Source organism: Globicephala melas, chromosome 6 (assembly GCF_963455315.2).
Source record: "Globicephala melas chromosome 6, mGloMel1.2, whole genome shotgun sequence".
Taxonomy (NCBI): Eukaryota; Metazoa; Chordata; class Mammalia; order Artiodactyla; family Delphinidae; genus Globicephala; species Globicephala melas.
The window spans coordinates 33,911,351-33,936,452 of NC_083319.1; the positions used below are offsets into that span (position 1 = coordinate 33,911,351).

General features: G+C 48.7%; 1 protein-coding gene across 2 annotated transcripts in view; it reads left to right on the forward strand.

Moving 5' to 3' along the window:
• The first annotated feature begins 2,375 nt into the window (after positions 1–2,375).
• Positions 2,376–25,102, forward strand: part of TBC1D2 (TBC1 domain family member 2) — a 41,622-nt gene continuing 18,895 nt past the window's right edge. The window contains exons 1-5 of one of the 2 annotated variants that reach the window (XM_030829814.2): positions 2,376–2,898; positions 6,284–6,425; positions 8,796–8,943; positions 14,449–14,582; positions 18,653–18,849. In XM_030829814.2, the coding sequence (XP_030685674.1) occupies positions 2,524–2,898; positions 6,284–6,425; positions 8,796–8,943; positions 14,449–14,582; positions 18,653–18,849 (996 nt within the window). In that variant the 5' untranslated portion in view covers positions 2,376–2,523. The remainder of the gene's footprint in view (positions 2,899–6,283; positions 6,426–8,795; positions 8,944–14,448; positions 14,583–18,652; positions 18,850–25,102) is intronic. The other variant, XM_030829816.2, reaches the window with a different exon arrangement.

Here is a 25,102-nt window from a genome sequence, read left to right on the forward strand (position 1 = left end):
CCAAGAAGCAAGCAATTATGAACTGTTTGTCATACCAGTATTTCCTGACTGGCAAACTTAAGAACATATTCCATAACCTCTAAAAATATACATTTTTTTCACAGCATAATTTTTCTTCGATGTGGTAAAAGATGTGTATCTAATAAACCCAAACATCTTCAGTTTTTCTCTCATAAGAAGACAAAAGTAGGCAAACTCAGACTTGTCTAGCAGTCTGTGTCCAGTGTTTTATCTTATTAAAAAATGATCTAGACCTTCAATGAATTCTCATCATTTAACTTTCTCTTTCTAGGAGCATACTAAAAATCCCCTGGTTGTGTAAAATACACCCTAGGGAACAACTACAAGATGGAATAGAGCTGTCATTTCCCATTTTCCTTTTAGACAAAGGCTTATAGCTATAAGTTGGCCATTCCGTCAGACTTCTTCCCAAGGGACTTTCAGATGGCATTAAAGGCACCTCCCATGTTTAAAAGCAGACAAATGACTAAAGAACAACAACAAAGGAACCAACCCAAAATGTATCAAAACGAAGGCCAACTAAACAAACAGGAACCTTTCAAAACTCAAATGAGAACAAAAGAGAACGACTTCGCTGGGTTCCCTGGTCCCACTCAACCATGACTTCCACACCAACGGCGCCACAAATGCCTCCTAACAGGCTGGAAGGTTCACAACCTTCCCCAAAAGTGTGAAATCAAGGGGCGGGGGGGGGGCACTTCCCCAAGTGGACAAGGTGTGGCAACTCTTCCTCAAAGAAGGTTCAAGCTACAGGAGACCACGTCCTTTTCAAGGAGAGAGACGGGAGTAAGATGGGGCTCCAGCCGCTGGGACAGCCCCTCACTCTCTCCCCAGGAGGCAGCACTCCCACAGGCAAGGGCACCCCTCCCTGCTCCGACAGTGTTAGGTGGGAGGTCGAGAGCAAGATGCACACCACAGGGGCACCGACGTGCCTCCTGGCTGGTTCAGCCAATTTTGTTACCAAAAATTCGGTCCTAGTCTTGATGCCAAATGAGAATAACAAGGACAAGGTTTTTTTTTTTTTAAGGGCAAGGTTTTGAGGATAAAGGAAAGACAAATTTATTGATTGCCAGCAGATAAGAAGGGTAGCAGATGTCCTGAAAACTACCATCCTGCCTTCTGGGGAGAAAGCAGGTGTATTTAAAGGAAAGTCTTGGGGCTAGGGTTAAGAGGAGCAAGCAAAAACGGCAAGAAGGGCCGCCCACGTTAATCAGGAACAATGAATGCACAGTAACAAGAATGTAAGTTTTAGTTTCCAGGAACAGAGGGAGAAGACAGGAAACATTTCGCTTAGAAATCATAAGTTTTAGCCTTGTGGCCCTGTTACAGTTTGATGTTATTTATTAGCTTATTAAAAGACATTATTACCCTGTATGCTATTGACTTGTGAAATACTATTGTAAATGATAATTCCTGCAGTTAACCGGTGTTAAATAAATTACTGGCAAAGACAATCTCAGTCTCTGAGCATAATTTGCCCCCAACAATGAGAATTTTAAGGACTGCAGAGGGGGAGAAGCTAAAGGGAGAGGAGATAAGAAAGGGCTAGAGGAGAACCGTGATGCCCCTAAAGAGGTGGAAGGAAATGGGCTCCACAGCCCAAGTGGAGGGATGCGCCTAAGACAAGAGGGAAGGGGAGAAACTTAAGGACAAGAGGTAGAATGAGACATGAAGTTGACCGAGCTTGTCAGGGCCTAGATACATACTTGTTTATTTACCCAATTTACTGAGCCCAACTCCGTCCAGGTACTGGATTCCAGAAGAGCAGCAGCCGGGCCCGGGCACCCCATGTAACGCGAGCAGTCAGGGAAGAAGGCGAGTGGGAGCTGGGACCGAGGCAGGTGAAGCCGCCGCGGTCAAAGCTGAGTCACGTGGGTGCTAAATTAGCCCCGCGGATAATAAGCCCCTAGCAGCGCCCACAATCCACGCGCGCTTTGAGCGGCGCCGGAAGTGGCGTCACCGAGCCGGGCGTCCCTTTCAACTAATGGCCGCGCGGTCCGCCGTCCGACGGTAACCCGAGCAGCACCTGGGGAAAAAAGGCGGGAGGCCCATAAGGCGCGAGAAGAGACCACCCATCCACGTCATTACGCGAGTTACCAGAGCAGCGTAGTCGGGGACCGGCGTCTCTTCCAGCTTCTCTTTCGCCGGTTAACCTAGCTCAGGGTCACCACGCCTTCAACCCAAGGACCGCCTCACGCCCGAAGCTGACCCCCGTAAAGATGGCGGATGGGCACGGAGGAAAAGCCGGAAGAAGGCGGGGTGGGAGGAGCCGGCAGGGGGCGTGTCCTGTCTGCAGAGAGGTTCGGATGGGCGTGGCCAGCAGCCCCTACTGGGCTTTCCATCAAGGAGGCGCACACACCGCAGCCAGCCGCGTCCCTCCGTCGTCTCCTGGGGGCGGGTCACCACTGGCTCCGCCCCTGTCCGGAAAGCTCCCTCTTGGAAGGTATCACCTGAGTTTCCGAGATTTGACCGGCGTGGGGCCGCAGACCTCCAGTCCCGACGATGGAGAGCACCGAGGAGAAACCCGCGGAGTCTAGTTCCCCCGTCCCGGGGTCCGAAGAGCCTGCCGGCTTAGCCAGGGACCCCGAAGTGTTGCCTCCCAAGGAGTCGGAAGGCTGCGCCCGGCCCCTGGAGACGGCCCCCAAGAAAATCTGTGGATATTTAAGTAAGTTTGGCGGCAAAGGGCCCATCCGGGGCTGGAAATCCCGCTGGTTCTTCTACGACGAGAGGAAATGCCACCTGTATTATTCGCGGACCGCGCAGGATGCAAATCCCTTGGACAGTATCGACCTCTCCAGTGCAGTCTTTGACTGCAAGGCGGACGCCGAGGAGGGGACTTTCGAAATCAAGACTCCCAGCCGGATTATTACCTTGAAGGTAAATGGAGCAGTTTTTTTCCTTTTCAGCCGGGATGAGATCCCAGGGCACAGCAGGGCGCAGGTGGGTGGTCACAGTAAACTTACGATAATCACCGACCCTGATCAGCCCAGTGAACCCTGGATGCCCAGGGTTTTGTACTTTCCAAAGCACATTCACACCCACTTCCTCACTGGGTTCCCACAACAAAAGCCGGGATGATGGACCCATATTACGGACCAAGAAACTGAGTCACAAAGAGATGAAGTGACTGGTCCGAGGTCACACAACTAAAAAGTGGTGTAGCCCACACTTGGAATCCCATAGCTTTTCTACCTCTCAGTACTGTGTCAAAACTTTTACTTTTAGGTGTGGCTAACAATGCTGTTCCCTTAACTTTCTTACTTGGGGCTGAAGTATAGTCAAGATGAGCTTTGCCATCCTCTCGAAGGCCCGGATCCTGAATTACTTTTCTTGATGTTGTGGCCAAGGGGAGTGAATGCTGAGAAAACTTTGGCAGAGATTGGGAGATAAATACTTAGGTTTCACTGATCAACCTAGATTGTTCATTGATGCACGTCTAAACCTGTTTTCTCATCAGTAGGTTTTGTTTTATTATCATATTTAACTGAGAAAGCCTGAAGCAGTGCAAAGGCCATGTGCTTTGAAATCAGACAGGCTTGGATTCAAATTCTACATTAACTACTTACTAGCTGTGTGACTCTGGGCAAGTTAACCTCTTAGTACCTAGATAGTTTGTGAGATTTATAACAGGGTGTGTAACCACCTGGCACATCACAGGCACCTACAAGTTGCTGAATTAATCTCAGTGCCTAGAATACAGCCTGGCATCTAGTGGGTCCTCAATAATTATTTGTTGAATGAACACACATAGTGATAGAACCAAGGTCAGAAAATTCATGTCATGTCAAGAGGAAGTGCCCTAGAACTTAACTGGAAAGACAGATGTGGGCTAAGAGTTCTGGAATTCACACTCAGCAGAGGAGAGTGTGCCAGAAGACTGCCACCTCCCTGACCCCCACCCTGTCTTCCCACACCTCCACCCCTACTTGCAGCCCACTGGGCATTTCTTGAGCCCCCTGGATATAGCCCACAGCTTTAGTTCCACTTTACTGTCTGGGCCAGGCTAGTGACCAGGCTGGGGGGTGGGGGTGGGGATCAGCAAAAATAATGCAAATTAGGAATTCCAGGCCAGGAGGGCAGGCATTTTAGGGTTACTTGGCTTATGGGTCATGTGTCTGCTCCCACACATTGAATGCTGTCTACAGGGTCGCTAACACGTGCCTTTTACTATTCCATTGACCCGTGTGTGTGCCTGGCACTGTGCTAGGCGCTGGGGTGTGGCACAAAATCAGACCTGCCCCCTGGGGCTCAAACCACTTAAAGTCTTGTGAGAGACGGACAGGGAGACTGGCATGCGCAGGAAAATGTTCTGTAGGGACAGTATGATAAGTCTATACCAGAAAGGTGCTGTGACAGGAAGGGTCTGTTCCACTAAGTAGGTGGGGCTATCCAGAGAGGGCCTCATGGGCCAGAGTGGGGGTGGGGTGGGAAGGGGGCGACCACACCTTGACGCTTGAAAGAGAAAATCGGTTTTCTACAAGCAGACAAGGGGGAGAAGGATATTCCAGGCCAAGAGAGCCCATGAGTAAACATAGGAAAACATGGTACAGCCTGGAATGTCCAGGCAAATCCCAGGAGCCTGGGGTATAGAGGGGCCCACAAGATGGAGTGGAAGAGCAGAGGCCCGAGGGCAGGGCATTTGGCAGGCCAGGGAGCTTGGACTTTGTCTTATGGGCTGTGGGGAAATTGTCAGAGCCTTAAGCAAGGAAGCACTGTGAGTTGAAAAAATTGAGAAAGGTCAATCTGGCTTTTGGGTAGAGAACAAGTTAGGAGAAGGCAAGGCTGTGGTTCGGGAGTCCGTCAGGAAGTGGTCAGGAGAGAATGACGTCCGAGCTAGAGCTGTAGCAGTGGGGCGGGAGACAAATGGGGGCGGCTAAGGATGTGAGGGAGGGGTCAGGGGTGGCTTGTGTAACTGGCTGACTGCCTGGTTGGGGCAGTCACTGACAGCAAGGAACCCAGGATGAGGAAACCGCAGGATATACAGTTATATGTCCCCCTCAGTAGACTCCAAGAGGGGAGGGCCGTGTGTGTGGGCTCACCAGTGCCTTCCACAGTCCCTGACACGTATAGTACATGCTCAATATACACCTGTCCAATGAATTAATAAAATGGGTTGTTCGGGTGTGGGCTGGAGCTTGTCAGCACAAGGTCATGGTGAAGCCCTGAGAGGGGCTGAGGTCTCTCGGGGAAAGTATATAGAAAGAAGAATGGTGGGCATCATTTTATCTGATATGATATCTCCATGACAGGCCGAGGGCCTCTTTCAGGGAGCCCCCAGCCTTGTGCACACCTCACCGTGGTCCTCTTGAGAAGGGGGCTTGCCCTGGTTGCCTGCTGACGTTCTCGCATGGCCTTGATTGTGGGCAGCTCTGTGAGGCTCACCATCCACTCCCAGCGCCTATCCAGCTTCTGCAGCCCAACCGATCCTAGGCTTTCTCCATGTAAGTCACAATCTCCCGGCCGTAAATTACAACAAATCTCTGGTCTAGAAGTGGGAGACCCGGGTTCTGGGACCAGCTCTGCCACCACCTGCCTGGACGGCCTCAAAGCCTTAGTTTCTCCATCTATGGAGGGGGCCGATCATTCCCGCCCTGCCTCCCCAGTGGAGGATCCGGCAACATAATGGATGTGAGAGTAGGTATGTGGACCATCCAGTGCTGGGAGACTAACGACCAGCATCAACCATACCTCATATGGGCTGCCTGGAGGGTGCCACAATGTTGTGTGCATATGGCTTTCCAGTCCCCAATCACATCATCCCCAAAACAGGAGAGATTCTCCCTATTCCACAAAGTCAGCTAGGACACTGAGACGTCACACAGGGAGATAATGATGCTACTAGGGCCCCAGCCAGGTCAAAATTTCAAAGCTCTCTCCCTCTCTCTTAACACCTCCAAAATATTTTATCCAGTGAGCACATTTTGAGCACCTACTGCATGTCAGGAACTATGCTGTATACTTTACTTTCCTTACTGCATTTCACCCTCATAACCACCCTATGAAATGAGTGTTATCATCACCATAGGACAGATGAGAAAACTGAGGCCCAGAAAGGTTAAGGAACCTCTGAGTGGGAGATCAGAGCCCGATTATCTTCTGTTGCCAAGAAGCATGTGGTGTTTCAGAGGTGTCACCTGCAGTGACAATTTTTTTTTTTCTGGGAAGGAGAGAGTTGCCAAGCCTCCCATGACCTTCCTGCATCCCACACCCAGTGCCACCATGCGGGCACAGGGCCTTGCCAACTAACGCTTGTGCTTCTCAGGCCGCCACCAAGCAAGCGATGCTATACTGGCTGCAGCAGCTGCAGATGAAGCGCTGGGAGTTCCACAACAGCCCGCCTGCACCTCCCGCCGTCCCTGACGCTGCCCTGGCTGGGAATGGGCCCGCCCTGCGCCTCGAGCTAGGTACCCAATGGGCTTGCCTCCTGCCCACACACCCAGGGCTCTTGGTGACCAAGCCTTTACCCTCCTTTTGGGAGTGAGTGGGAGGACCCCTCTGCTAAAGAAGCGGAGAGCCAGGGATGTGACTCAGGATGAGCTAGGGCAACAGTATAGCATCAAGGGCAAGAATATGGGCTCTGAGGCCAGGCTGGCTGGGCTCAGATCCTAATCCTGTGCAGTCTTAGGCAAGTTGCTTAACCTTTCTGAGCTTCAGTTTCCTTCCCTGTAAAATGAGGTTAATAAAGAATACCTACTCCTTAGGGTTATTATGAGGATTAAATGAATCCTTACACCTTAAAGGGTTGGAACAATGCCTGCACATTGTCAGAGCTCAGTAGATGTCAGTTACTATTATGATGATGACAATTACGGAAAGATCTCAAGAAATGAAACTTCCACAGAGTTGCTGTGAGGAAGGTTAATGAGAGAATGCAGTTGTTGTTGTTGCTTCTTACATAAATGCTTTTGTGCTGTGAGTTGAGTAGATCCGTGATCTTATCCCCAGTGTTGCCGTGGGCAGAAGCTTCACCCCCGCCAGGTGGCCCACGTGATCCCAAATACTAAAACATCCCAGCATGGAGGAGACCGGGAGCTCATACCCCCCTACCCCCATGCTGCAGCCAGCACTGTGACCAGCAGGTTTCACAGTTGAGACAGACCACCCACCGAGCTGCAGTGTGTCTAACATGCCTCACCCTCAGTTGACAGGGAAGCCCAATGGGCGAGGGCAGGACCTGTGGCCGGACACCTCCTAGACCCTGGTACCCGGACGCTTTACAGACTGAGCTCATCTGCCCTTACCCTTCTCCCCACTTTTCCTTCCCTGAGTAAATGGGCTTCATTTACCTGGTTGCCCCTTCCTGGATCTCAGATAGCCAGTCCAGTCACCTGGGCTGGCCATGTCTACCCTCTGGCCTACATGTCAGATCTAGGCCCTCGCTGCTATTGCCTTGGGTCAGGCCTCAACTCTTAGCTAGAAAACCACAGCAGTCTCCTCTCCAGTGTCCCCATGTCCCAGCCTGCCACCTCAGACCCAACCTCTTCACTGTAACCCGAGCCAGCTTTCTCAAATGAGCGCCTGAGCCCCACCCCGCTTCCGTGGCCGCCCTCCATGTCCCAGGCCCAGTCCCAGCTTTTTAGCACCAGACTCAGGCCTCATCCTTCCTCATCTCACCTCTGCCTGCTCCCCCAGTGCCCGCCTCTTGCTGTGCACTTCAGCAGCACCAGAGGCATCCCTGCCCCCTCTTCTCTGCCTGGTGAATTCCTGCTTACTCTCTATGGCCAAGCTCCACTGCCACCTCCTCCTTTTGCCAGTCTCCTCTTGGAAGCCTTCCGGGACTTTGCCTGCTAAACTGTCTGTGAGCCCTCAACACTTTTTGCAGATGGTTACATTGTGTTCTAATCACAGCGTCCTTGTCAGTCTCTGCCCCCTAGCCCTCAAGGGTGGAGGCCATGTCTTTGTCACCTGTGTCCCAAGTATCTGGTACCCTGCCATGCACATTGGATATTTGTTGAGTGAATGTGTGAGCGAATACATTGAATTTTATCATTAATGAGGAAAGGAATGTAAAGCCCTGAGCAAAATGCCGGGTACATAGTGAGTGTTCAGTGTGTGAGAACTGTCCTAATAATATGATTATTATATGTGTACCTGCACACTGTTACTGTCATAGTAAATGCTCCTTTTTATGGTTTATGATACTCATCTGTAATTTTCCCAGAGAACCCTCTGGGTGTTTTATGCCTGTAAGGACTTTCTTTGGGGAAGGGTTTGTTTGCTTTTGCTTCTGCACTTCTACTCACCCTCCGCTCCCATCTGCGGGAGAGCCAACAGCCCTGGCTGTGCGGGAAACTGCAGCCTGAGCTGACACGGTTGCCGGATCCGCCTCAGTCTAGAAGCAACAAGAAACCCTCCCAAAGACAGAATTCCTGAGTGTCCGGAAATCAGAAGAACCAGGTTATCAGAAGAATGGCTTTGGTTCAGCACACTCAGCGGGCCTCTTCTGGGCCAGCCCCTGCTGTGGGCATGGTTGCGCCACAATGACCAGGCGCCAGTCTCCTGAGGATGCTGCAGGGAGACACAGGAAGCTGTGGTGTAGGCTTCTCTTCTGAAGCCCTTCTCGCAGCAAGCCTTCACCCTCCTGGACCCAGGGCCCCTGTGAAACCTTCCCCAGAAAGACATTCCTGGAGCCCTGAGCAAGCTGGCAGGCCCTGGATTAGCTTTCTGGAGACGGCTGCCCCACCTCTCCAGTCTCCACCTTGTCTAGTCTTTCTAAGTGCAGTGACCGGATCCCAGCCCCAGCGTGAATGATTTTCCTTTTCTTTGTTCCCCAGAGCAAGAGGAGGCGGAGCTAGAGGAGTTCCTGTGTCCCGTGAAAACGCCCACTGGCCTTGTGGGCATGGCAGCTGCCTTGCAGCCCGTCCCTGCTATGCCCTTGGCCCTTCAGAATATCTCCCTCAAGCACCTGGGAACTGAAATACAGTAAGTGCGATGGAGCTGAGAGGCCTGCCAGGCTGCAGGCAGCACCTTCTTTGGAGCTTACAGTGATCCGGTGTGACTCCTCTGCAGGGAGGTGGACTTGGGTTGGGGGTTAGGGGCTTTATTTTCAATTCATTACATCATCACTTTAAAATACTACATTTGTTCTGATTTTTAAAGTAGTACACATTCTTTGTAGGAAGTTAGAAACATCTAGAAAGGTATAAATTTAAAATTACCCATAGTCCTTTCACCCAGACAAGCGTTCTTAGCATCACTTTCCTCACATTTTCTATATACATATATGCATAATTGAGATCATATTCAATGTAATGGAGTGGTGGCTTCACAAATGTCTACATATGTCAAATGCATCAAATTATTCACTTTTCACATGTGTAATTTACTATATGTCGATTACATCTTAGCTTCTTTTTCATCTCATAATGTGTGATATATACAATTTATATTTCCCACCGGCAGGCTTTGTTTTAAATAGTTCATAAGAAGATAGCACTATGGCCTGAGCTTTGGGGCCAAACTGCTTGCATTTGTATCCTGGCTCCACCAGTCATGGGCTCTTCTGCCCTTGGCAAGTTGTTTGATTTCTCTCTGCTTCACTTAAATTATTCGTACATGTAAATACAACAGTATTTGCCTTACAAGATTAATGTGTGTGTGTTTGGGGTGGGGCAGGGGGGTTATAAATGGGTTAATACATGTAAACTGCTTTAGAACTGTGCTTGGGGATCAGTAAGCACTTAAATATTATTCTGCTGCTACTATTGTTGTTCTAATTGAAGGGATGGAAGCTTTTGGGAATTCAGACTGTACCTAACGCTGATCCTGTTTGGGTGGTTATTTTCTGTGTGGACTTCAGACAAACTGGGACCTCTTAGAAAGCAGAATAGATTGCTCCCTGAACTTATATTAGAGCCCCCGCCTCGTGTGACTCAAGCGAATCATTTCTCTCTGTCAGCCTCAGGGTTTGAATTTGCTTGGGTAACTAGCAGGGGAGTGATGCCGTTCTCAGGAGAGAGGCAGGTTTTAGGGAAAATATGATGAGTGTCCTTTAGGGTCTGCTGGCTAGAGATGGAACTACCCCACAGACATTTGGATGGAAAGGCCTAGAACTCAGGAGAGAGATCTGAGCCAGAGAGAGAAACTTGGCGGGTATGGGACCTGGTTGAGCCCCCCAGGGTGAGAGGACAAGGACGGCGCCCTGCAGGGGATCTTCCCATGGGAGGAGCTGGAGGGCACTGGTTACATGGGGAGCCTGCTGTGGGGACAGGGGATCTGAGAAGGCCAGCCACCCAGCCAGTGTGTGTCCAGGGTGTTCTCACCAAGATTAAGCCAGGTTCGTGCCTAATGATGGCCACCCAACAACAGAAGCAGAACCAAGAGCCTGCAGAGACCAAGAAAGGAAGGAAGTTTCCGAGGATCAGTCAGTTATGTGTCATAAACCACAGAAAATGTGAGACGGTTTTCCAAGTGCCCTGGCTGCTGACAGCCCCGGAAAGACCAGGGTTGCCCTTGTCTCCTGCACCCCCTTTCCCTGGCGGGTCTTGGTGCTTGCTCTTGGGTCTGCCATGAGCCCAGGTCATACTCGAGGAAGGACACTGTGCTAGGTGCTTTACACTCTCAACAAGATGTCTGGACAAACCTGTGAAGTGGTATCTAATGGTTAAGTTCTCAGACCATGGATTAGACATCCAAGTCTATTGCTCAGCCCCACCATTTACTCGTTCTGTGGCTTTGGTTACCTATCCTTTCCAAATCAAAGTTCTCACTGTGCAGTGGAGGTTATAATAGTGCTTACTTCATTGGGCTGTTGTGAGGAGTAAAAGAGTTAAATGCATGTGGGTGAAGATTAGATGAGTTGAACTCCTAGGGTTTATCTTAGACCTGGCCCATGCAAGGCCCCAGTCATTGTTTGTTGTGGATATGTTCCTCATCCCATTGCAGATGGGAAAATCCAGGCTCAGAGAGGATAAATGTCCTGCCCAAGGTTATCTATCCTTCCAGAACAAGTCCTTATGACCACTACTCCCATGCTGACCAGGCCTTTCAGACCTAGAGCTAAACCTACACAGAAGATGATCCATGAACTGCTCCAAGAAAAGTCAATACGTTTATGAAATGGAGATGCCTCTTCCAAGCACAGTAGTTTGGCTGGGTAATGGCCACCTGGGCTGTGACAGTAGTTAGTGAGCTGCCCATCCTCAGAGGAGACGTGTGCTAGGGCTTAGAATGATCTTTGTTGCCCTGAAATTGGGGTTTCTGTGCCTTCCCACACCCCAGGGGTGACTGCTTGTGAGGCCCTAGACATATTGGGGAGGCTGCAGCCCCTGGACAAGGGGAAGTATGGGCAACAGTGATGGTCACCCCACCCAGCCAGTGCCCCTGGCCATAGGGATGTGCCCCAGGGTCCTTGCCAAATCATGTGGCCTATGGTGTGTGAGATCCATGTAATGGGGCTCAGAAAGACGCAGCACAGAGTGATACTCAGTAAATAGTGCCTCTCATGGTCATCATTCATATTAATATGACCACCACCCTTTTATTTTTAGATGGGTAAAGTAAGAACTAAGAAGAGGAAATGACTAGCCCAAGGAGTCAGGGCTCCTTATTTAAGGTCAGGTGTTAGGAGTGCTGAGTTCTAATTTCTTCTCTGTTCTAAATTTAATTGATTAATTTTACCTTTCATCAGTCATCTGTACTCTCCATTGAAGTACAATCTCACTCTTTTCCTATTCGAGACCCAACTATACCAAAAAACTGCATTTTGTTTTAAAAACAAGCTTAAGATCAAATGATAGTTCTTTGAAAAGATTAACAAAGTTGACAAACATTTATCTAGAAAGACCAGGAAAAGAAAGCAAACTCAAGTGACTAAAATCAGGAACAAGAGAGGGGACGTTACTACCAACCTTACAGAAATAAAAAGGTTTATAAGGGAATACCATGAATAATTCTACGCTAATAAATTAGATAACTTAGATGAAATGGACAAATTCCTAGAAAGACAAATTACTGAAACTGACTCAAGAAGAAATAGAAAATCTAAATAGACCTGTAGCAAGTAAAGAGATTGAATTAGTTATCAAAAAATTACACCCCACCCCACCAACACACACACATGCACACACACAAAAACCTAGGACCAGATAACTTCACTGGTGAAGTCTACCAAACATTAAAGAATAAATACCAATTCTTCACAAACTGTACTACCCCCCCACACACAAAAAAAGAGGAAAGAGCATTTCCCAGTTCATTCTATAAGACCAATATTATCCTGATAACCAAAACCACACAAAGGTAATGTTTTGAACACCCAGAGCCTTCACCTAGACTCTCCTTATATTAATTTTGCCAGCAGGCTTCTTTTTCTAACTTCACAGAGGGCATGGACCTTCATGAATCTCAGCTTTATGTAAGAATTTCAGTTTTAACTTCATACTTTGCATGGGTCCAAAACCTTGTTTTCCTTCCTCCTTTGCAACCAAGGTCCTAGGTTTCTGGTATCAACAGTTTATTTCTGATCACAAGAAAAAATAAATGTAACTATGGGTGGTGATAGGTGTTAGCTAGACTTACTGTGGTGATCCTTTTGCAATAAGTATATGTATTAAATCAATATGTTGTACACTTGAAACTAATATAATGTTACATGTCAGTTATATCTCAATTTAAATAAAGCAGTTGATCCCTGGACAAACTCATGTCCTCGCCAACTTTCACAATAATAATGCTGCAAACAAACACTTCAAAATTCAGTGTCATATAATAATAAACATTCATTTCCTGCACATCTGGGTTCACGTGATACAGGCTAGGTTCACCTGGTCTTGGCTCCAAGCCGTTGGGAAGATCTAGGTTTCCTCCACATATTTCTCACGTTCCATGAACCAGCAGCTATGAGGCATGTTCCTCAAGAGGGCAAGCCCTACATGCAAGCACATTTTAAGCCTATATTTACATTATATCTGCCAACATCCCTTTGGCCAAAGCAAATCACATGGCTGTGCCCAAAATCAAAAGGAGGAGGGGGATGTACTCTGCTCCTGCGGAGGTGGAGGGGAAGGGGTAAATATTTGTTGAAAAGTAATTTAATCTATATATGCGTCTTCCTCTTTACTTCCCACTTGAGTTTCAACTCCTTTTTTGTGTTTTGTCCCTAGGGATTTTCCCTTCCTTTTCTGAGAATTCAGCTAAATACTTTTGAAATATGTTTTGCATTTATCTAGCATCTAGGTAGATGTTTGTGGAACAAGGGTTTTTCAGATATTTTGTCCACCATATTGCTAGACGTATACATCACATGGAGGGATGATAGCGCAAAGCCAGGACTCCATCGCAAGTCTACAGACTTTTTCAGCCTTTTGTTTTCTGGCCACGCTATTGCTGCCCTTTAGATAATTGACCTCCTCCTGCAGTGTTTTTCAAACTGTTGACCAGTAAGAAATACATCTTACTATATGGCTCAATACACATATATGTAATTCACAAAATTTTAATCCTTTCTAAGTGGGGCGCATTCTGATATTTTCTATTCCATTTTTTTTAAGTGCTGGTCGTGATACTAAACTGATTTTACAGTCTACCAATGGCTCACATCCTGCAGTTTGAAAAACACTGACCTAGTGAACTCTTTAGTCATTTTTTCTTCCTTGTTATTAGTTTTGGAATATGTCGACTTTTATACCTTTGCAAAGAGAAAACAAACTCAATTGAACTGCCTTTTCATCCAACTCATGAACTTCTCTGTGGCCTGTGGTGCCAGGCCAGCCTTTGGTGCTACCTAGTTCCTTCCTGCAAAACAAACATCTATTGAGTCTGTACGCTGGGCACATGTGACCCAGTGCCAGGTGCCAGTAGGCATGCAGGTAGGTTAGTGCTCAGTTCTTGAAGAAAAGACACCACTACTCAGTCTAGACAAGTACTTGGTCAAAGAGTGACCCATGCATGAAGTGCAGTAAGCTCCTTGGAGGCTGTGAGGTGATCAGTGAAGGCTACAGAGAGAACAGGTCTGAGCAGGGAAAGAAAGCAAGGGGAGCAAGAGGCCAGGAGGTGTTTGGAACTTTTCTCAGCAGAAGTAGGGAGCCACTGGTGATTTTTAAGCCAGGTGGTTATAAGACCAGGTGAAGGTTTTGGGAAAGTTAGTTTGGCAAATCCATTTCAGTGAATAAAGCAGACAAATGCCCCTGCCCTCATGGAGCTTACATTCTAGCAGTGGGGTTGGAGGCAGAGGAGTCAAGCTTGTATTGTTTACAAGGAATACTGCGTATCAAAGGTGATCTGAATGATGAAAAATGGAAAGGAGAAGGGTAAGGGTGATGGGAGAGGCTCAGATGGGTTGCCTCCTGCAGGGTGCCTGCAGTCAGGCAGACTGATCAAGTCATGACTGGGGTGGAGATGCAGCCTGAGCGCCAGCAGTGGCAGCAGGAAGGGTAGTGGGCAAGATAGCAGGGCTGTCAGCCCCATGATCCTCTATTTTCCTTTCAGAAACACAATGTACAACATCCGGGGCAACAAGCAGACCCAAGGAACAGGCCACAGACCCTCAGGAGAAGATTCTTCACTGAGCGAGGAGCCTCAGAGGGAGGAGCAGCCCTCGCCTCCTGACCTCAGCGCCCCAGGTGAGCCTCTGCCTGGGTCTGAGCTGCCTTCAGAGACTAAGTGGGTGCCCTCTCTCCTCCCCGTAAACAAACATCCGTGCTTTTGTGTGTCAAAGATTCAACTCTCCAGGTCACTCCTCCTGGGCTTCCATGGGTCTGGTAGTAATGATTCATTCTTTCTTTCTTTCTCTCTTTCTCTCTTTCTTTCTTTCCTTCCTCCCTCCCTCCTTTCTTTCTTTCTTTCCTTTTTTTTTTTTAACTTGTGGTAAAAATACATAACAAAATTTACCACTTTAACCAATTTTAAGTGTATAATTCAGTGACATTAGGTACATTCACGTTCTTGTGTAACCATCACTACCATCCATTTCCAGAACGCTTTTCATCTTCCCAAACTGAAACACCAAGCAATGATTCTTGAAGTAATAAGGGAAAATACCTGTTGCTTTTTCTTTCTTCCTTTTTTAAAAAAAATTTATAAGGAAAGGATATAAAAATGCTTTTCTGGGATGATTAAAATCAGATCTACCTGAAGAAGCAGAACAAATGACCTCAAGGTATTCATCCCCTCTGTGACATGGCACTTTATTTCTTTTACAAAATATTAGGACCCATCAGGGGTGTTTGACATCTTTGAAATTAGCATAAATGCCCTTAAAACATGTTTTAACTATGTAGAAACAGTTGGGAGAAAACTGGCTAAGGCAGCACTGAGGGGTCTTATGGTAGAGAGGACCCCTGGGCTGTGTAGAAATTACTGTAGAAAAAGCACCGCTTTGGAGCAGTGCCTGATGAGGCCCCACAGATCACGATGAATAGCCCAAGAGAAGATCAGTACTGTATCTAATCAATAATAATAATAGAACTAGCACTTACATGTAGCAGGTACTTTGTGCCAGGGCTACTCTAAGCCTTTTTTTTTTTTTTTTTTTTGGTAACAGTTTCATTCTGATATAATTCACATACCATACAATTCACTCCTTTGAAACATATAATTCAGTGGCTTTCAGTATCTTCACAGAGTTGTGCAACCATCACCATAATCAAATTTAAAACATTTGTATTACCCCCAGAAGAAACCCCATACCCCTCAGCCATCAGTCCCAGTCTCCACCTCTGGGCAACCACTAATCTACTTTCTGCCTCTATAGATTTGCCTGCTCTGGACATTGCATATAAATGGAATCTACAATATGTAGTCTTCTGTGATTGGTGTCTTTTACTCAGCAGAATCTTTTCAAGTTTCATCCACATGCACGACGCGCTTTACGTGCATTAACCTGTTTAGTCTTTACGACAACCTGAGCGGTAAATACTGTTCTCCTCATTTAATAACTGAGGGAACTGGGAACGGATGTGAGGAGTGACTCGCTCACAGCTGCACAGTGAGTAACAGAATAGGATTCAGACCAAACAGTCTGGCCCCATATTCCTGCCTGAAGCCTCTTTTCTGAGTCAGTGACTTTGCAAACAACCTCTTTATTGCCATGAAACCTTGTCCCCATAAACAAAATCTGATACACAAAGCAAACAAAAGCAGAGTTGAGGCAGGGTTGGGAGTCCAGGCTCCCCCTCAGCCCCTCCCACCCCACCCTCTTCCCTTCCCAGCCAGCCCTTGAGGCGATCCCATGAAATCCTAGGGTGCTGATTGAAAACCACTGTCTTAGGCCTCCGTTTTTCCCAACTATAAGATGGGCACAGTGATCCTACCCTGCCTGCCCTCAGGGTTGGTGTACAGTAGCCTGCAGGGCTCCAGGGAGCCTCCCTGCTCTCTTAGATCCTGTGGCAGGAAAGAAAAAGAAGCATTGCATTCCTCTGAGCTCTGCAGGCTGCTTTGTACCTGGCTCGACCAGATTTCTTTTAAGCCTGGAACAAGACCGTTCTGTTCTTGTACTCAACAAGGCCAAGGAGTTTCTGGTTCCTGTCACCTACTAGAGTAGTTTTTTGTCTGCTCAGTACTATTTGGTTGGCTCTTGGCCTGGTCCCCAGAAGAAAGTTGCTAAGTCATTCAGCTTGTCCTGCAAGCCCTGCCTGTCCCCTCCCCTGGGATCTCATACCACATCCTTATTTTTAATATCATAGTCCCAAAAGAACTGGGTATGACTTACTACAGTGTATATCAGGGGGAAGATAAATGAGTAATTTGAGTTAGAAAATTTAGATAGGCTCAAGAAAAAATCCTGCGGTGTACCAAAGGTGGGCAGCAAATGTGGCTCTGAGCTTCTCAGCAGCCAAGGCAAAGAGGGAAATGCAAGTGGTTAGGTTACTTCCGGTGTCCATAAGACTATAAATACATATCTTAAAAGAAGCAAAGCTGGCCCTGAGAGCTAAGAAGAATTTATGTTGGGGCCTCATAACGGACATAATGTGTATGTGCCCTGTGATCAAAATTCTCAGTCTCTTGACCATATAATCAGGCCATTACATGTCCCTTGATGCCGGCTGATGGCAGAGCCCTAAAGCACAGGCTGAGGGTAGGGCAGGACAAGGCGGTCTGGGTGAGTGATTCTCTAACATTGGATTTAAGAATAAAATTTAGGGACTTCCCTGGTGGCGCAGTGGTTAAGAATCCACCTACCAATACAGGGGACATGGGTTCGAGCCCTGGTCCGGGAAGATCCCACATGCCGTGGAGCAACTAAGCCCATGCGCCACAACTACTGAGCCTGTGCTCTAGAGCCCGCGAGCCACAACTGCTGAGCCCGCATGCCACAACTACTGAAGCCTGCGCGCCTAGAGCCTGTGCTCCGCAATAAGAGAAGCCACCGCAATGAGAAGTCCGTGCACCACAACGAAGAGTAGCCACCGCTCGCCTCAACTAGAGGAAGCCCGTGCACAGCAACGAAGACCCAACGCAGCCAAAAATAAATAAATAAATAAATTTATTTTAAAAAAAAAAGAAAGAAAGAAAATTTAGCACCAGTCAACAAACATTTTCTGTAAAGGGCCAGATAGTAAATATTTGAGGCATTGTGGGCCATACAGTCTCTGTTGCAAGTACTCAACTCTGCCTTTGTGGAGTGAAAGCAGTACAGACAATGCACAAATAAATGGGCATGGCTGTATTCCAATAAAACTTTATTTACAAAAGCAGGCCACCCGATTTGGTCTGTGGGCTATTGGTTGCTGACCCAGGCTCTACTGGAAATAAAAGGATACAGCCTTGAGACATTCAGCTGTGGGAGATATGTCTCCTAATTTAGCTTGTAATTAGAATCAAATGAGAGTTTACGTTACTCACTGGGGCAAGTATGCAGAGTACAGATATTTTGTGCTCCTATCAATGGACAGATCTGTGTGCCTTGAAAATCGCCCAGAGCCTGGAGGTCAGATCCTGAAATAAGAAAAAATACATCCTGCCTGGGCCAGTGCCTGAGGAGATGGCCACCTGGCAAACACTAGCGGGGCAGTAGGAGGTAACCCATGCAGGTTGAGATTGGAGGGTAGGGAACAGAGGGTAGAGGATGGGCTGGATGACCCGGCACAGTGTAAACAGTGTTTATATAGTCCAGTGGTTCTCAGAGTATGATCCCTGCACAAGCTGTATCAGCATCACCTAGGAACATTTAAAAATACAAATTCTCAAGCTGCGCCCCAGGCCTATGGAATGGAAAGCTCTGGGAGTAGGGTCCCCAAACTGCACTTTTTAAAAATATTTTTTTAAATAAATTTATGTATTTATATATTTATTTTATTTTTGGCTGCATTGGGTCTTCATTGCTGCACGCGGACTTTCTCTAATTGCGGCGAACAGGGGCTACTCTTCATTGCGGTGTGAGGGCTTCTCATTGCGGTGGCTTCTCTTGTTGCGGAGCATGGGCTCCAGGTGTGTGGGCTTTGGTAGTTGTGGCACGCAGGCTCAGTAGTTGTGGCGCACGGGCTTAGTTACTCCGTGGCATGTGGGATCTTCCTGGAGCAGGGCTCGAACCCGTGTCCCCTGCATTAGCAGGCAGATTCTTAACCACTGCGCCACCAGGGAAGTCCCCCCAATCTGCATTTTACCAAGCCTTCCAGGTGCTTCTGCAGCAAGCCCAAGTTTGAGAACTGCTGAAGCCACTGATCACAACCTCTGTGTTCCTCCTCTTGAGCAGGAAAAGATCCAGCGGATTCTCCAAAGCCTACACCCAAGTCCTCTCTGACTGCCAATCTCATTCAGAAAGCCAAGCGCCAGAGCAACACCTTCCCGCTCTTCACCGAAGGACTCACACGGAACCGAACCACCCAGGAGAAAGTGCTGGCCTTGGAGCAGCAGGTTCTGATGCTCACCAAGGAGCTAAAGGCTCAGAAGGTGAGCTCTGGCCCCAGAGAGGCCTCAGGCTCCAGTGGACCCCTCTGGGCCTGGAGCCCCTGGACAAGCTAGATGTGATGCGTTAGCCAGCCTGTGGTCCTTAACTGCCAAACTGCAGGTGGCTGGAAATGCTGTGCTCTTGATCAGTCAGGGACATACTGTCACTTGAGCTAGGTGACAGAAGGCCACCAAGGGCAGGTCTCTCGGATCTCTCCTGGGAGACTGTGCATGATCTGACCCCACACCCGAAGACACAGTGTTTGGAGGAGGGTAATCTGCATGCAGGGTCCTCGGAGGGGCCACCGAAGGAACTGGGGGATCTTTGATCTGGCAGCTGGTAACTGGGTACAGGACAGAGAAACCAGGCTGAGCCAGGCCCAACAGAGGACAGTGACAGGGAGGAAGATTTAGGCTTCATAGAGAGAGAAGTTAATTATAGCAGTTAAGAAAGAAAGAGCTACATGGTCATTGTAGGTAACAGATCACATATATACACAGACATTAAAATCACTCAAAAATCCCACAACTCAGAGAGTAAATCAAGTTCACATCCAGGGGTGACCTCATGAAGTAGTAAGGGTCACATGGCGGGGAGGCAATGGGGGATGCAGCATGGGCAGTAGGCTCTCTTTTTTTTTTTTATTTGTTTGTTTGTTTTGCGGTACGCGGGCCTCTCACTGTTGTGGCCTCTCCCGTTGTGGAGCACAGGCTCTGGACGCTCAGGCTCAGCGGCCATGGCTCATGGGCCCAGCAGCTCCGCAGCATGTGGGATCTTCCCGGACCGAGGCACGAACCCATGTCCCCTGCATCGGCAGGCGGACTCTCAACCACTGCGCCACCAGGGAAGCCCAGTAGGCTCTCTTTAGCACGATAAAAGTGACTAAGCCAGCACAGTTGTTACCAAAAATCCTGAGCGTGGTGCCTGTGGTACTCTAGTGATGGTACCCACTGAGGGCCCAGGCTCCTTTTCCTCTGAGAGGAAGGCCTCAGCTCTCTTGCTTGAGCTTTGGCTACTCTACATCTCTGTCTGCTTTATTTCTGGTCTTGCTCCTGGGGAAGTAAGGGGTATACTTCTAAATATTCTCCCCTTTGTACATTTCTTTTCCTTTCTGCTCTGTTTTTAGAGGACACAGTCCAGAAAAATGCTCTCCCTACCTAGTTTTGCCCCTTCTCTGCCTTTCTTGCCCCTAAACAGTTATTACAGGAACCAGCAGAGGCTTCATTGCTGGCAGCTCAGGGGTTACATTTAATGAAGCAGCTGGTGATTAGAGTCCTCAAAGGAGGAAGCTCAATCATTCATGTGTTCTCAATTCATTTGTTTATTCACAAAGCTTTTATTGAGGGCCTGTTACAGGCATGCAGTGTTCTAGGTGCTGGGGAACAAACAGTGAGAAAAGACACAGCCCTGCCCTTGCAGGCTTATCGCACCCAAATGTATCCTTACAGCATGTGAAGTCTCCTCTGATCCCACTTAGCAGCCCAGCCATCACTCTTTTCCTCCGTCACCTTTGCGTTCCTGTCATGAGGCTGCTGGCCGCTCCTGAGAGCTGAGGGCATTAAGCTGAGCTGTAGCAGCTTCCTGATCGCTGTATCAGTACAGCTTCAGTCCCAAACCCGACCTGGAAAGGAAGAGCCATGTAGAATGTAAACACCACTTGTCGTTTCCGTGCTTCTTCCCCTATTTCTAGGAAATGTGGGCAGCCTCCCGTGACTCGGCCTTTCCTTCTAAGGCGTTAGGAATTGTCAAATGATGTGGAGAGGCCCCGGGAGACCTAGATTTCATTCAGCTCTTGGAGATTAGTACGGGCTGCCCAGGATGTTGACAACTCCCCTACAGTCAGAGTGAAAATGTCAGGAGGAAGTTGTTCCAACATTAAAGAATCTGGACTTTTTTACTAATTCACTTTCCAGCAGACCTCAACCCTGTCCTGGGGCAGATAGTGGGGAGGAGATCAAGTCTTGGGGTTTAGCTTTTGACTCACGAAATGAGTGGATAGTGTGCTCTCTGACCCATCTCCCAGATGGCCGCACCGCCCCGGCACACAGGATCTTAGTTCCCTGACCAGGGATCCAACCCACGCCCCCTGCAGTAGAAGCGCAGCGTTCTAACCACTGGACCTCCCGGGAATTCCCTCCTCCTCTTTATATGGACTTATAATCATGTTTTCTGAAGAGGCCTGTGTCCAGATTCATAAAGCTGGGTGCCTGGCACCCAGCAGCTGCCCCAAACATGCAGGCTTTGATTATTTTGGCTGTGAATGTGGCATTCCGTGCTCTCCTTGTTGATTCCTTCCCACCTTACGAGGGGTAAAAGCACCCCCCTCCCTCCCCGAGGGGCTCTGGGAGATGTGCTTGTGGGTATAGCAGTGATGGGAGGAGGCCATCCTTACCTTTATTCCACATTTAGAAGGGGGACCCCAGCCAGACCAACTGTGGGGTTTCATGTTCAACCCAAATACCAAAACCAGTGAGGAGGAGAGAAAGAGACTGACTCCTGACAGACTGGAGTTCTGAGAGGTTCTGCGTGCCCATGACCTCCTGGGCACTGAGTCAGGGTTCAGGCTCTGGTTTGCCTGCCTCCAGAGCTTCTGTCCTCTTCACTGCACTGCGTTCAAGGGGCTCAGAGAAGGTGGCTGACTAGTCCAAGGTCACGCAGCTGGAAGAGCCAGGACGTAGGCACTGGTCTCCTTCCCCAGGTCCAGGACCCCTCACAGCCCAGCCGTCTCCTCCGTGCTCTCGCAGTGTAGCCCAGTATCGGACACAAGCACCGTGACTGCTCCTCAGAAAAAATGAATGCACTCCCTGTGATTCCAATACCCATTAAGCCATTATCCATCCCAGTCCCCTGCAGCGCTGGCCCCCCAAGAGATTTGGGCTCTGGGAGATGGCACCAGATGGCAGCTTGGCCTGGTGACTCAGGCTTTCAGAGTCGGCAGCGTTGCACCCAACCTGAAGGCTGTCTGCTCCGACAGATGGAGGGCTGTTGTTTGTGGGGATGTTGGCTGCCAGGAATGGTGAACCCCTCCCCCGGGCCCTGCCAGGGGCCAGGTTAGCTCACTCAGGATTACTTGGTGAAGGTGTATAATTCACTGAGGAAACTTGATCAGAGCAAGGTGCCGCCTCTCCCTTCCCTAGGACCCCAGCCGGAGACTTCAGGGTACAGGCCCTGGGGAGGGGTACGGGCCTTAGAGGGAGAGGGGGTGAGAGGGCCCCCGTGCTTGGGGAGGCACACTTGTCACAATTTCTCTCTCACCCTTTCAGTGACTCTTGGTGGAGTAGGACCATCATCTCCATTTTACATACGAGAAAGCTGAGGTTCAGTTTTCTGAAACACCCGCAAGCCAGTGCTCTTTCACCTCTTCCCAGCTGGCACCGAGCCCCTTAGGGGTCAGAGGCCGTCATGTCCAGGGCACTCCCAGTCCAGTGCTCTTTCCACAAGCACTGTTGGACTCACCCACCTTGATTCTAGTGAGCAATGAAGGTATCCACACTTTAATAAGATAAATGATTTATTGGCTTTTAAAATGTTTACTAAAATGACAACTTATTAACAGTTGTCAAAATCTAAGATCGACCAAACAATGATTCAATTAAGAAGTATTAAAAGTGTCACTTGATCAGCTCTTCTACTTCAAGACTTGGTCCTAAGGCATTGCTTATGACTGGGAATTGGAAACAACCCAGATGTCCATCCTAGGAGGTGGGATGAAGGGAACTTTGTGCTCCATACAAGGAATACTCTTGAACTGTTGCAAATGATAGTGTTGCTTGATAATGACTGACCTGGAGAGGCGTCATCACATTGTAAGGACGAAAGCAGCCTCAAAATGGGATATTCAAGTTTTCTTTTCGTTTTCATTATTTCTATTTGATGTATATGTGCATTTTTGTGACTGGCTTAATTCACCTAGCATAAGGTCCTCAATGTTCATCCATGTTTTAACATATGATGGATTTCCTTCCTTTTTAAGACTGAGTAATATTCCATTGTATGCCACATTTTGTTTATCCATTCACCATCGACAGACACTTGGGTTGTTTCCACCTCTTGGGTCTTGTGAATAATGCTGCTATGAACATGGGTTATTCCCATTTTTAAAGAAATTGAAAGAAGCATTTCGATGCAGAATCCGTTAACTGCACATCATGAAGAAGTGAAGGGTCTTAGGATTGGAGTTGGGAGCCTTCTGTTCTAGCTGCAGTTTTCCCAGTCATGGGGATCCACCAGGTCCCTTTAGTCCTCTCTTGTCCTTTCTTGAGCTTCAGTCTCCCTGCGTGAGAGCGGGGTGACTGAACCAGGTGGTCTCCCAGGGCCATCCAGCCTCCAGCTTTTCCGAATCCATGATCCATTCCCACTCCTCACTTTACACTTCCTGCTCTGGCTCCATCCCTCTCCCGGGTTCCTTTCTTCCTGTCTTATTCTGGTGCAGGGGTCCTGGGGTGGGAGGACAGCCTCCCGGGCTGGTCTTGGATTTGAAGAGCCAGATGTGGGAAGGGAGAGACAGCTGATGTAGTGAAATGGGCTTCAGAGTTGACTCTCCCAAAGTTGGCAGACAGATACCCCCTGATTCTGAGGCTAGGGCAAGTCTGAGCAGTGGCATGTACTGGTTATTTCACCAGGCAGTTACCGCAGGTAATCTCCAAATCTCAGCTGACTCAGAAAATGGTCTAGGCTTCTCAGTTATCCTGCAGCCACAGGAATGTTGATCTGGGTCAGTACCGCCCTGGGAAGCTGACTTCTAAATCCCTGATGTGCCAGTTCAGTTTGCAGCCACCCGCCCCTCCCCACCTTCCTGCCACAACCAGGACCCACAGCTCCGTACCTGTTCCTTCATCCCATTGAGGCTTTGCTCAAGCTGTTGGCTCAGCCTCGTCTGGAAAGCCCTCCCAACCCTCAGCTCCCACTTTCTGCCCTTGTCTCCCACCTGCTGCTTGACCTCACTGGCCCTCCTCATTCTTCAGGATCAGTTTAAACTGCTCCGCCTTTCTGTGGAATGTACTGGTCTTCCCCGGCCTCCGCCCCAGGCAGAAGTCATCGCCTGCTGCCCTGAGTCCCCACAAACACCCTTGCTTCCCCCTCTCACGGTAAATCATTCCGTGACAGTGGTTCACCTTTGCTCCCACCAGCCTTCATGGTCCTTGAGTGTGGGAACTGTGACTGGTGCCTCTCTGGGTCCCAGGGGCTGGCACTGAGTGAGTGCTTGATAAAGGTTAGATGGATGGATAGAAGAGAGAACCAGAGAAGGGACAGTCACTAGTACCAAGGTTTCGGAAGGTGTATGCTAATTTGGTCTTATCGTTAGCTTCTGAAATGAAGTCATGATTTGGGTCAGTTCTCCAAAATGGAATTGTTCTCAGCCTATCCAGCCAATCATTTATTTAAACACTTTGGCATGCATACAGTTAACGTGTCCCCAGGAAACCACGCTTTTCCACGAGACTGGCCTGGAGCACAGCAGTGTGAGCTAAAGGCCCTAACTGCCGGGTCTGCGGTTCAGGTTCACGTGGGACTGGCTGCTGGGCTGTCTGGCTTCTGATATGCTGATCCTGGTCCTGAATGAATTCACATCCCTGCTTTGGAGCAGGACAGGTCCCTGAATGCTGGAGAGGTTGGAAGCTTGAAGGCACAGGGAGCCACACCTTGAATTTCCACATGAATCGGCTGCCCCTGCCAAGGAATAAATCGAAGCCATTGCTTCTGAACAACTCCCAGGCGCTTCTTGGCACCTGCCTTGCAGGCATTGTTGAATGAGCTGAGGCGTGGGCCCTGGGTGTGTGGCGAGGCGTGAGGATTGCCAGTTTGTTTTCTCTAATGCCACCTCAGCTCGATTGGTAGTGACTGCTTGAATGCCATGTTCAGAAGGATTCTGAGGCCTCAGCTAGGCTTCACTGGGAAAGAGTACTGAGGTTGATGAGTGATGTCTGCCTCAGGGGTGAGAAGGAAGAGCCATGCCCACGTGCCATGCCGCTGCCACCCCTGCTTTCATTACTGACCGAGCACAGGATGCTCAGTGTCTGGATGATTTGGAGTTAAATTCCACTCTGCTGGGCCTCAGTTTGTTCATTTCTGAAACAGACATATTAGTTGGGGAATGGGCAGAAGCCTCAAAGTACTGTGGCCTAAAACAAATTGGAAGTTTATTTCTCTCTGACATTGAAGAATCCAGAGTGAAGTGTGCAGCTCCGAGTTGGTGGGGCGACTGTGCCATCCTCAACTTGCAACTTCTGCTTGTGAGCCCAGCCTGGCTGCTCC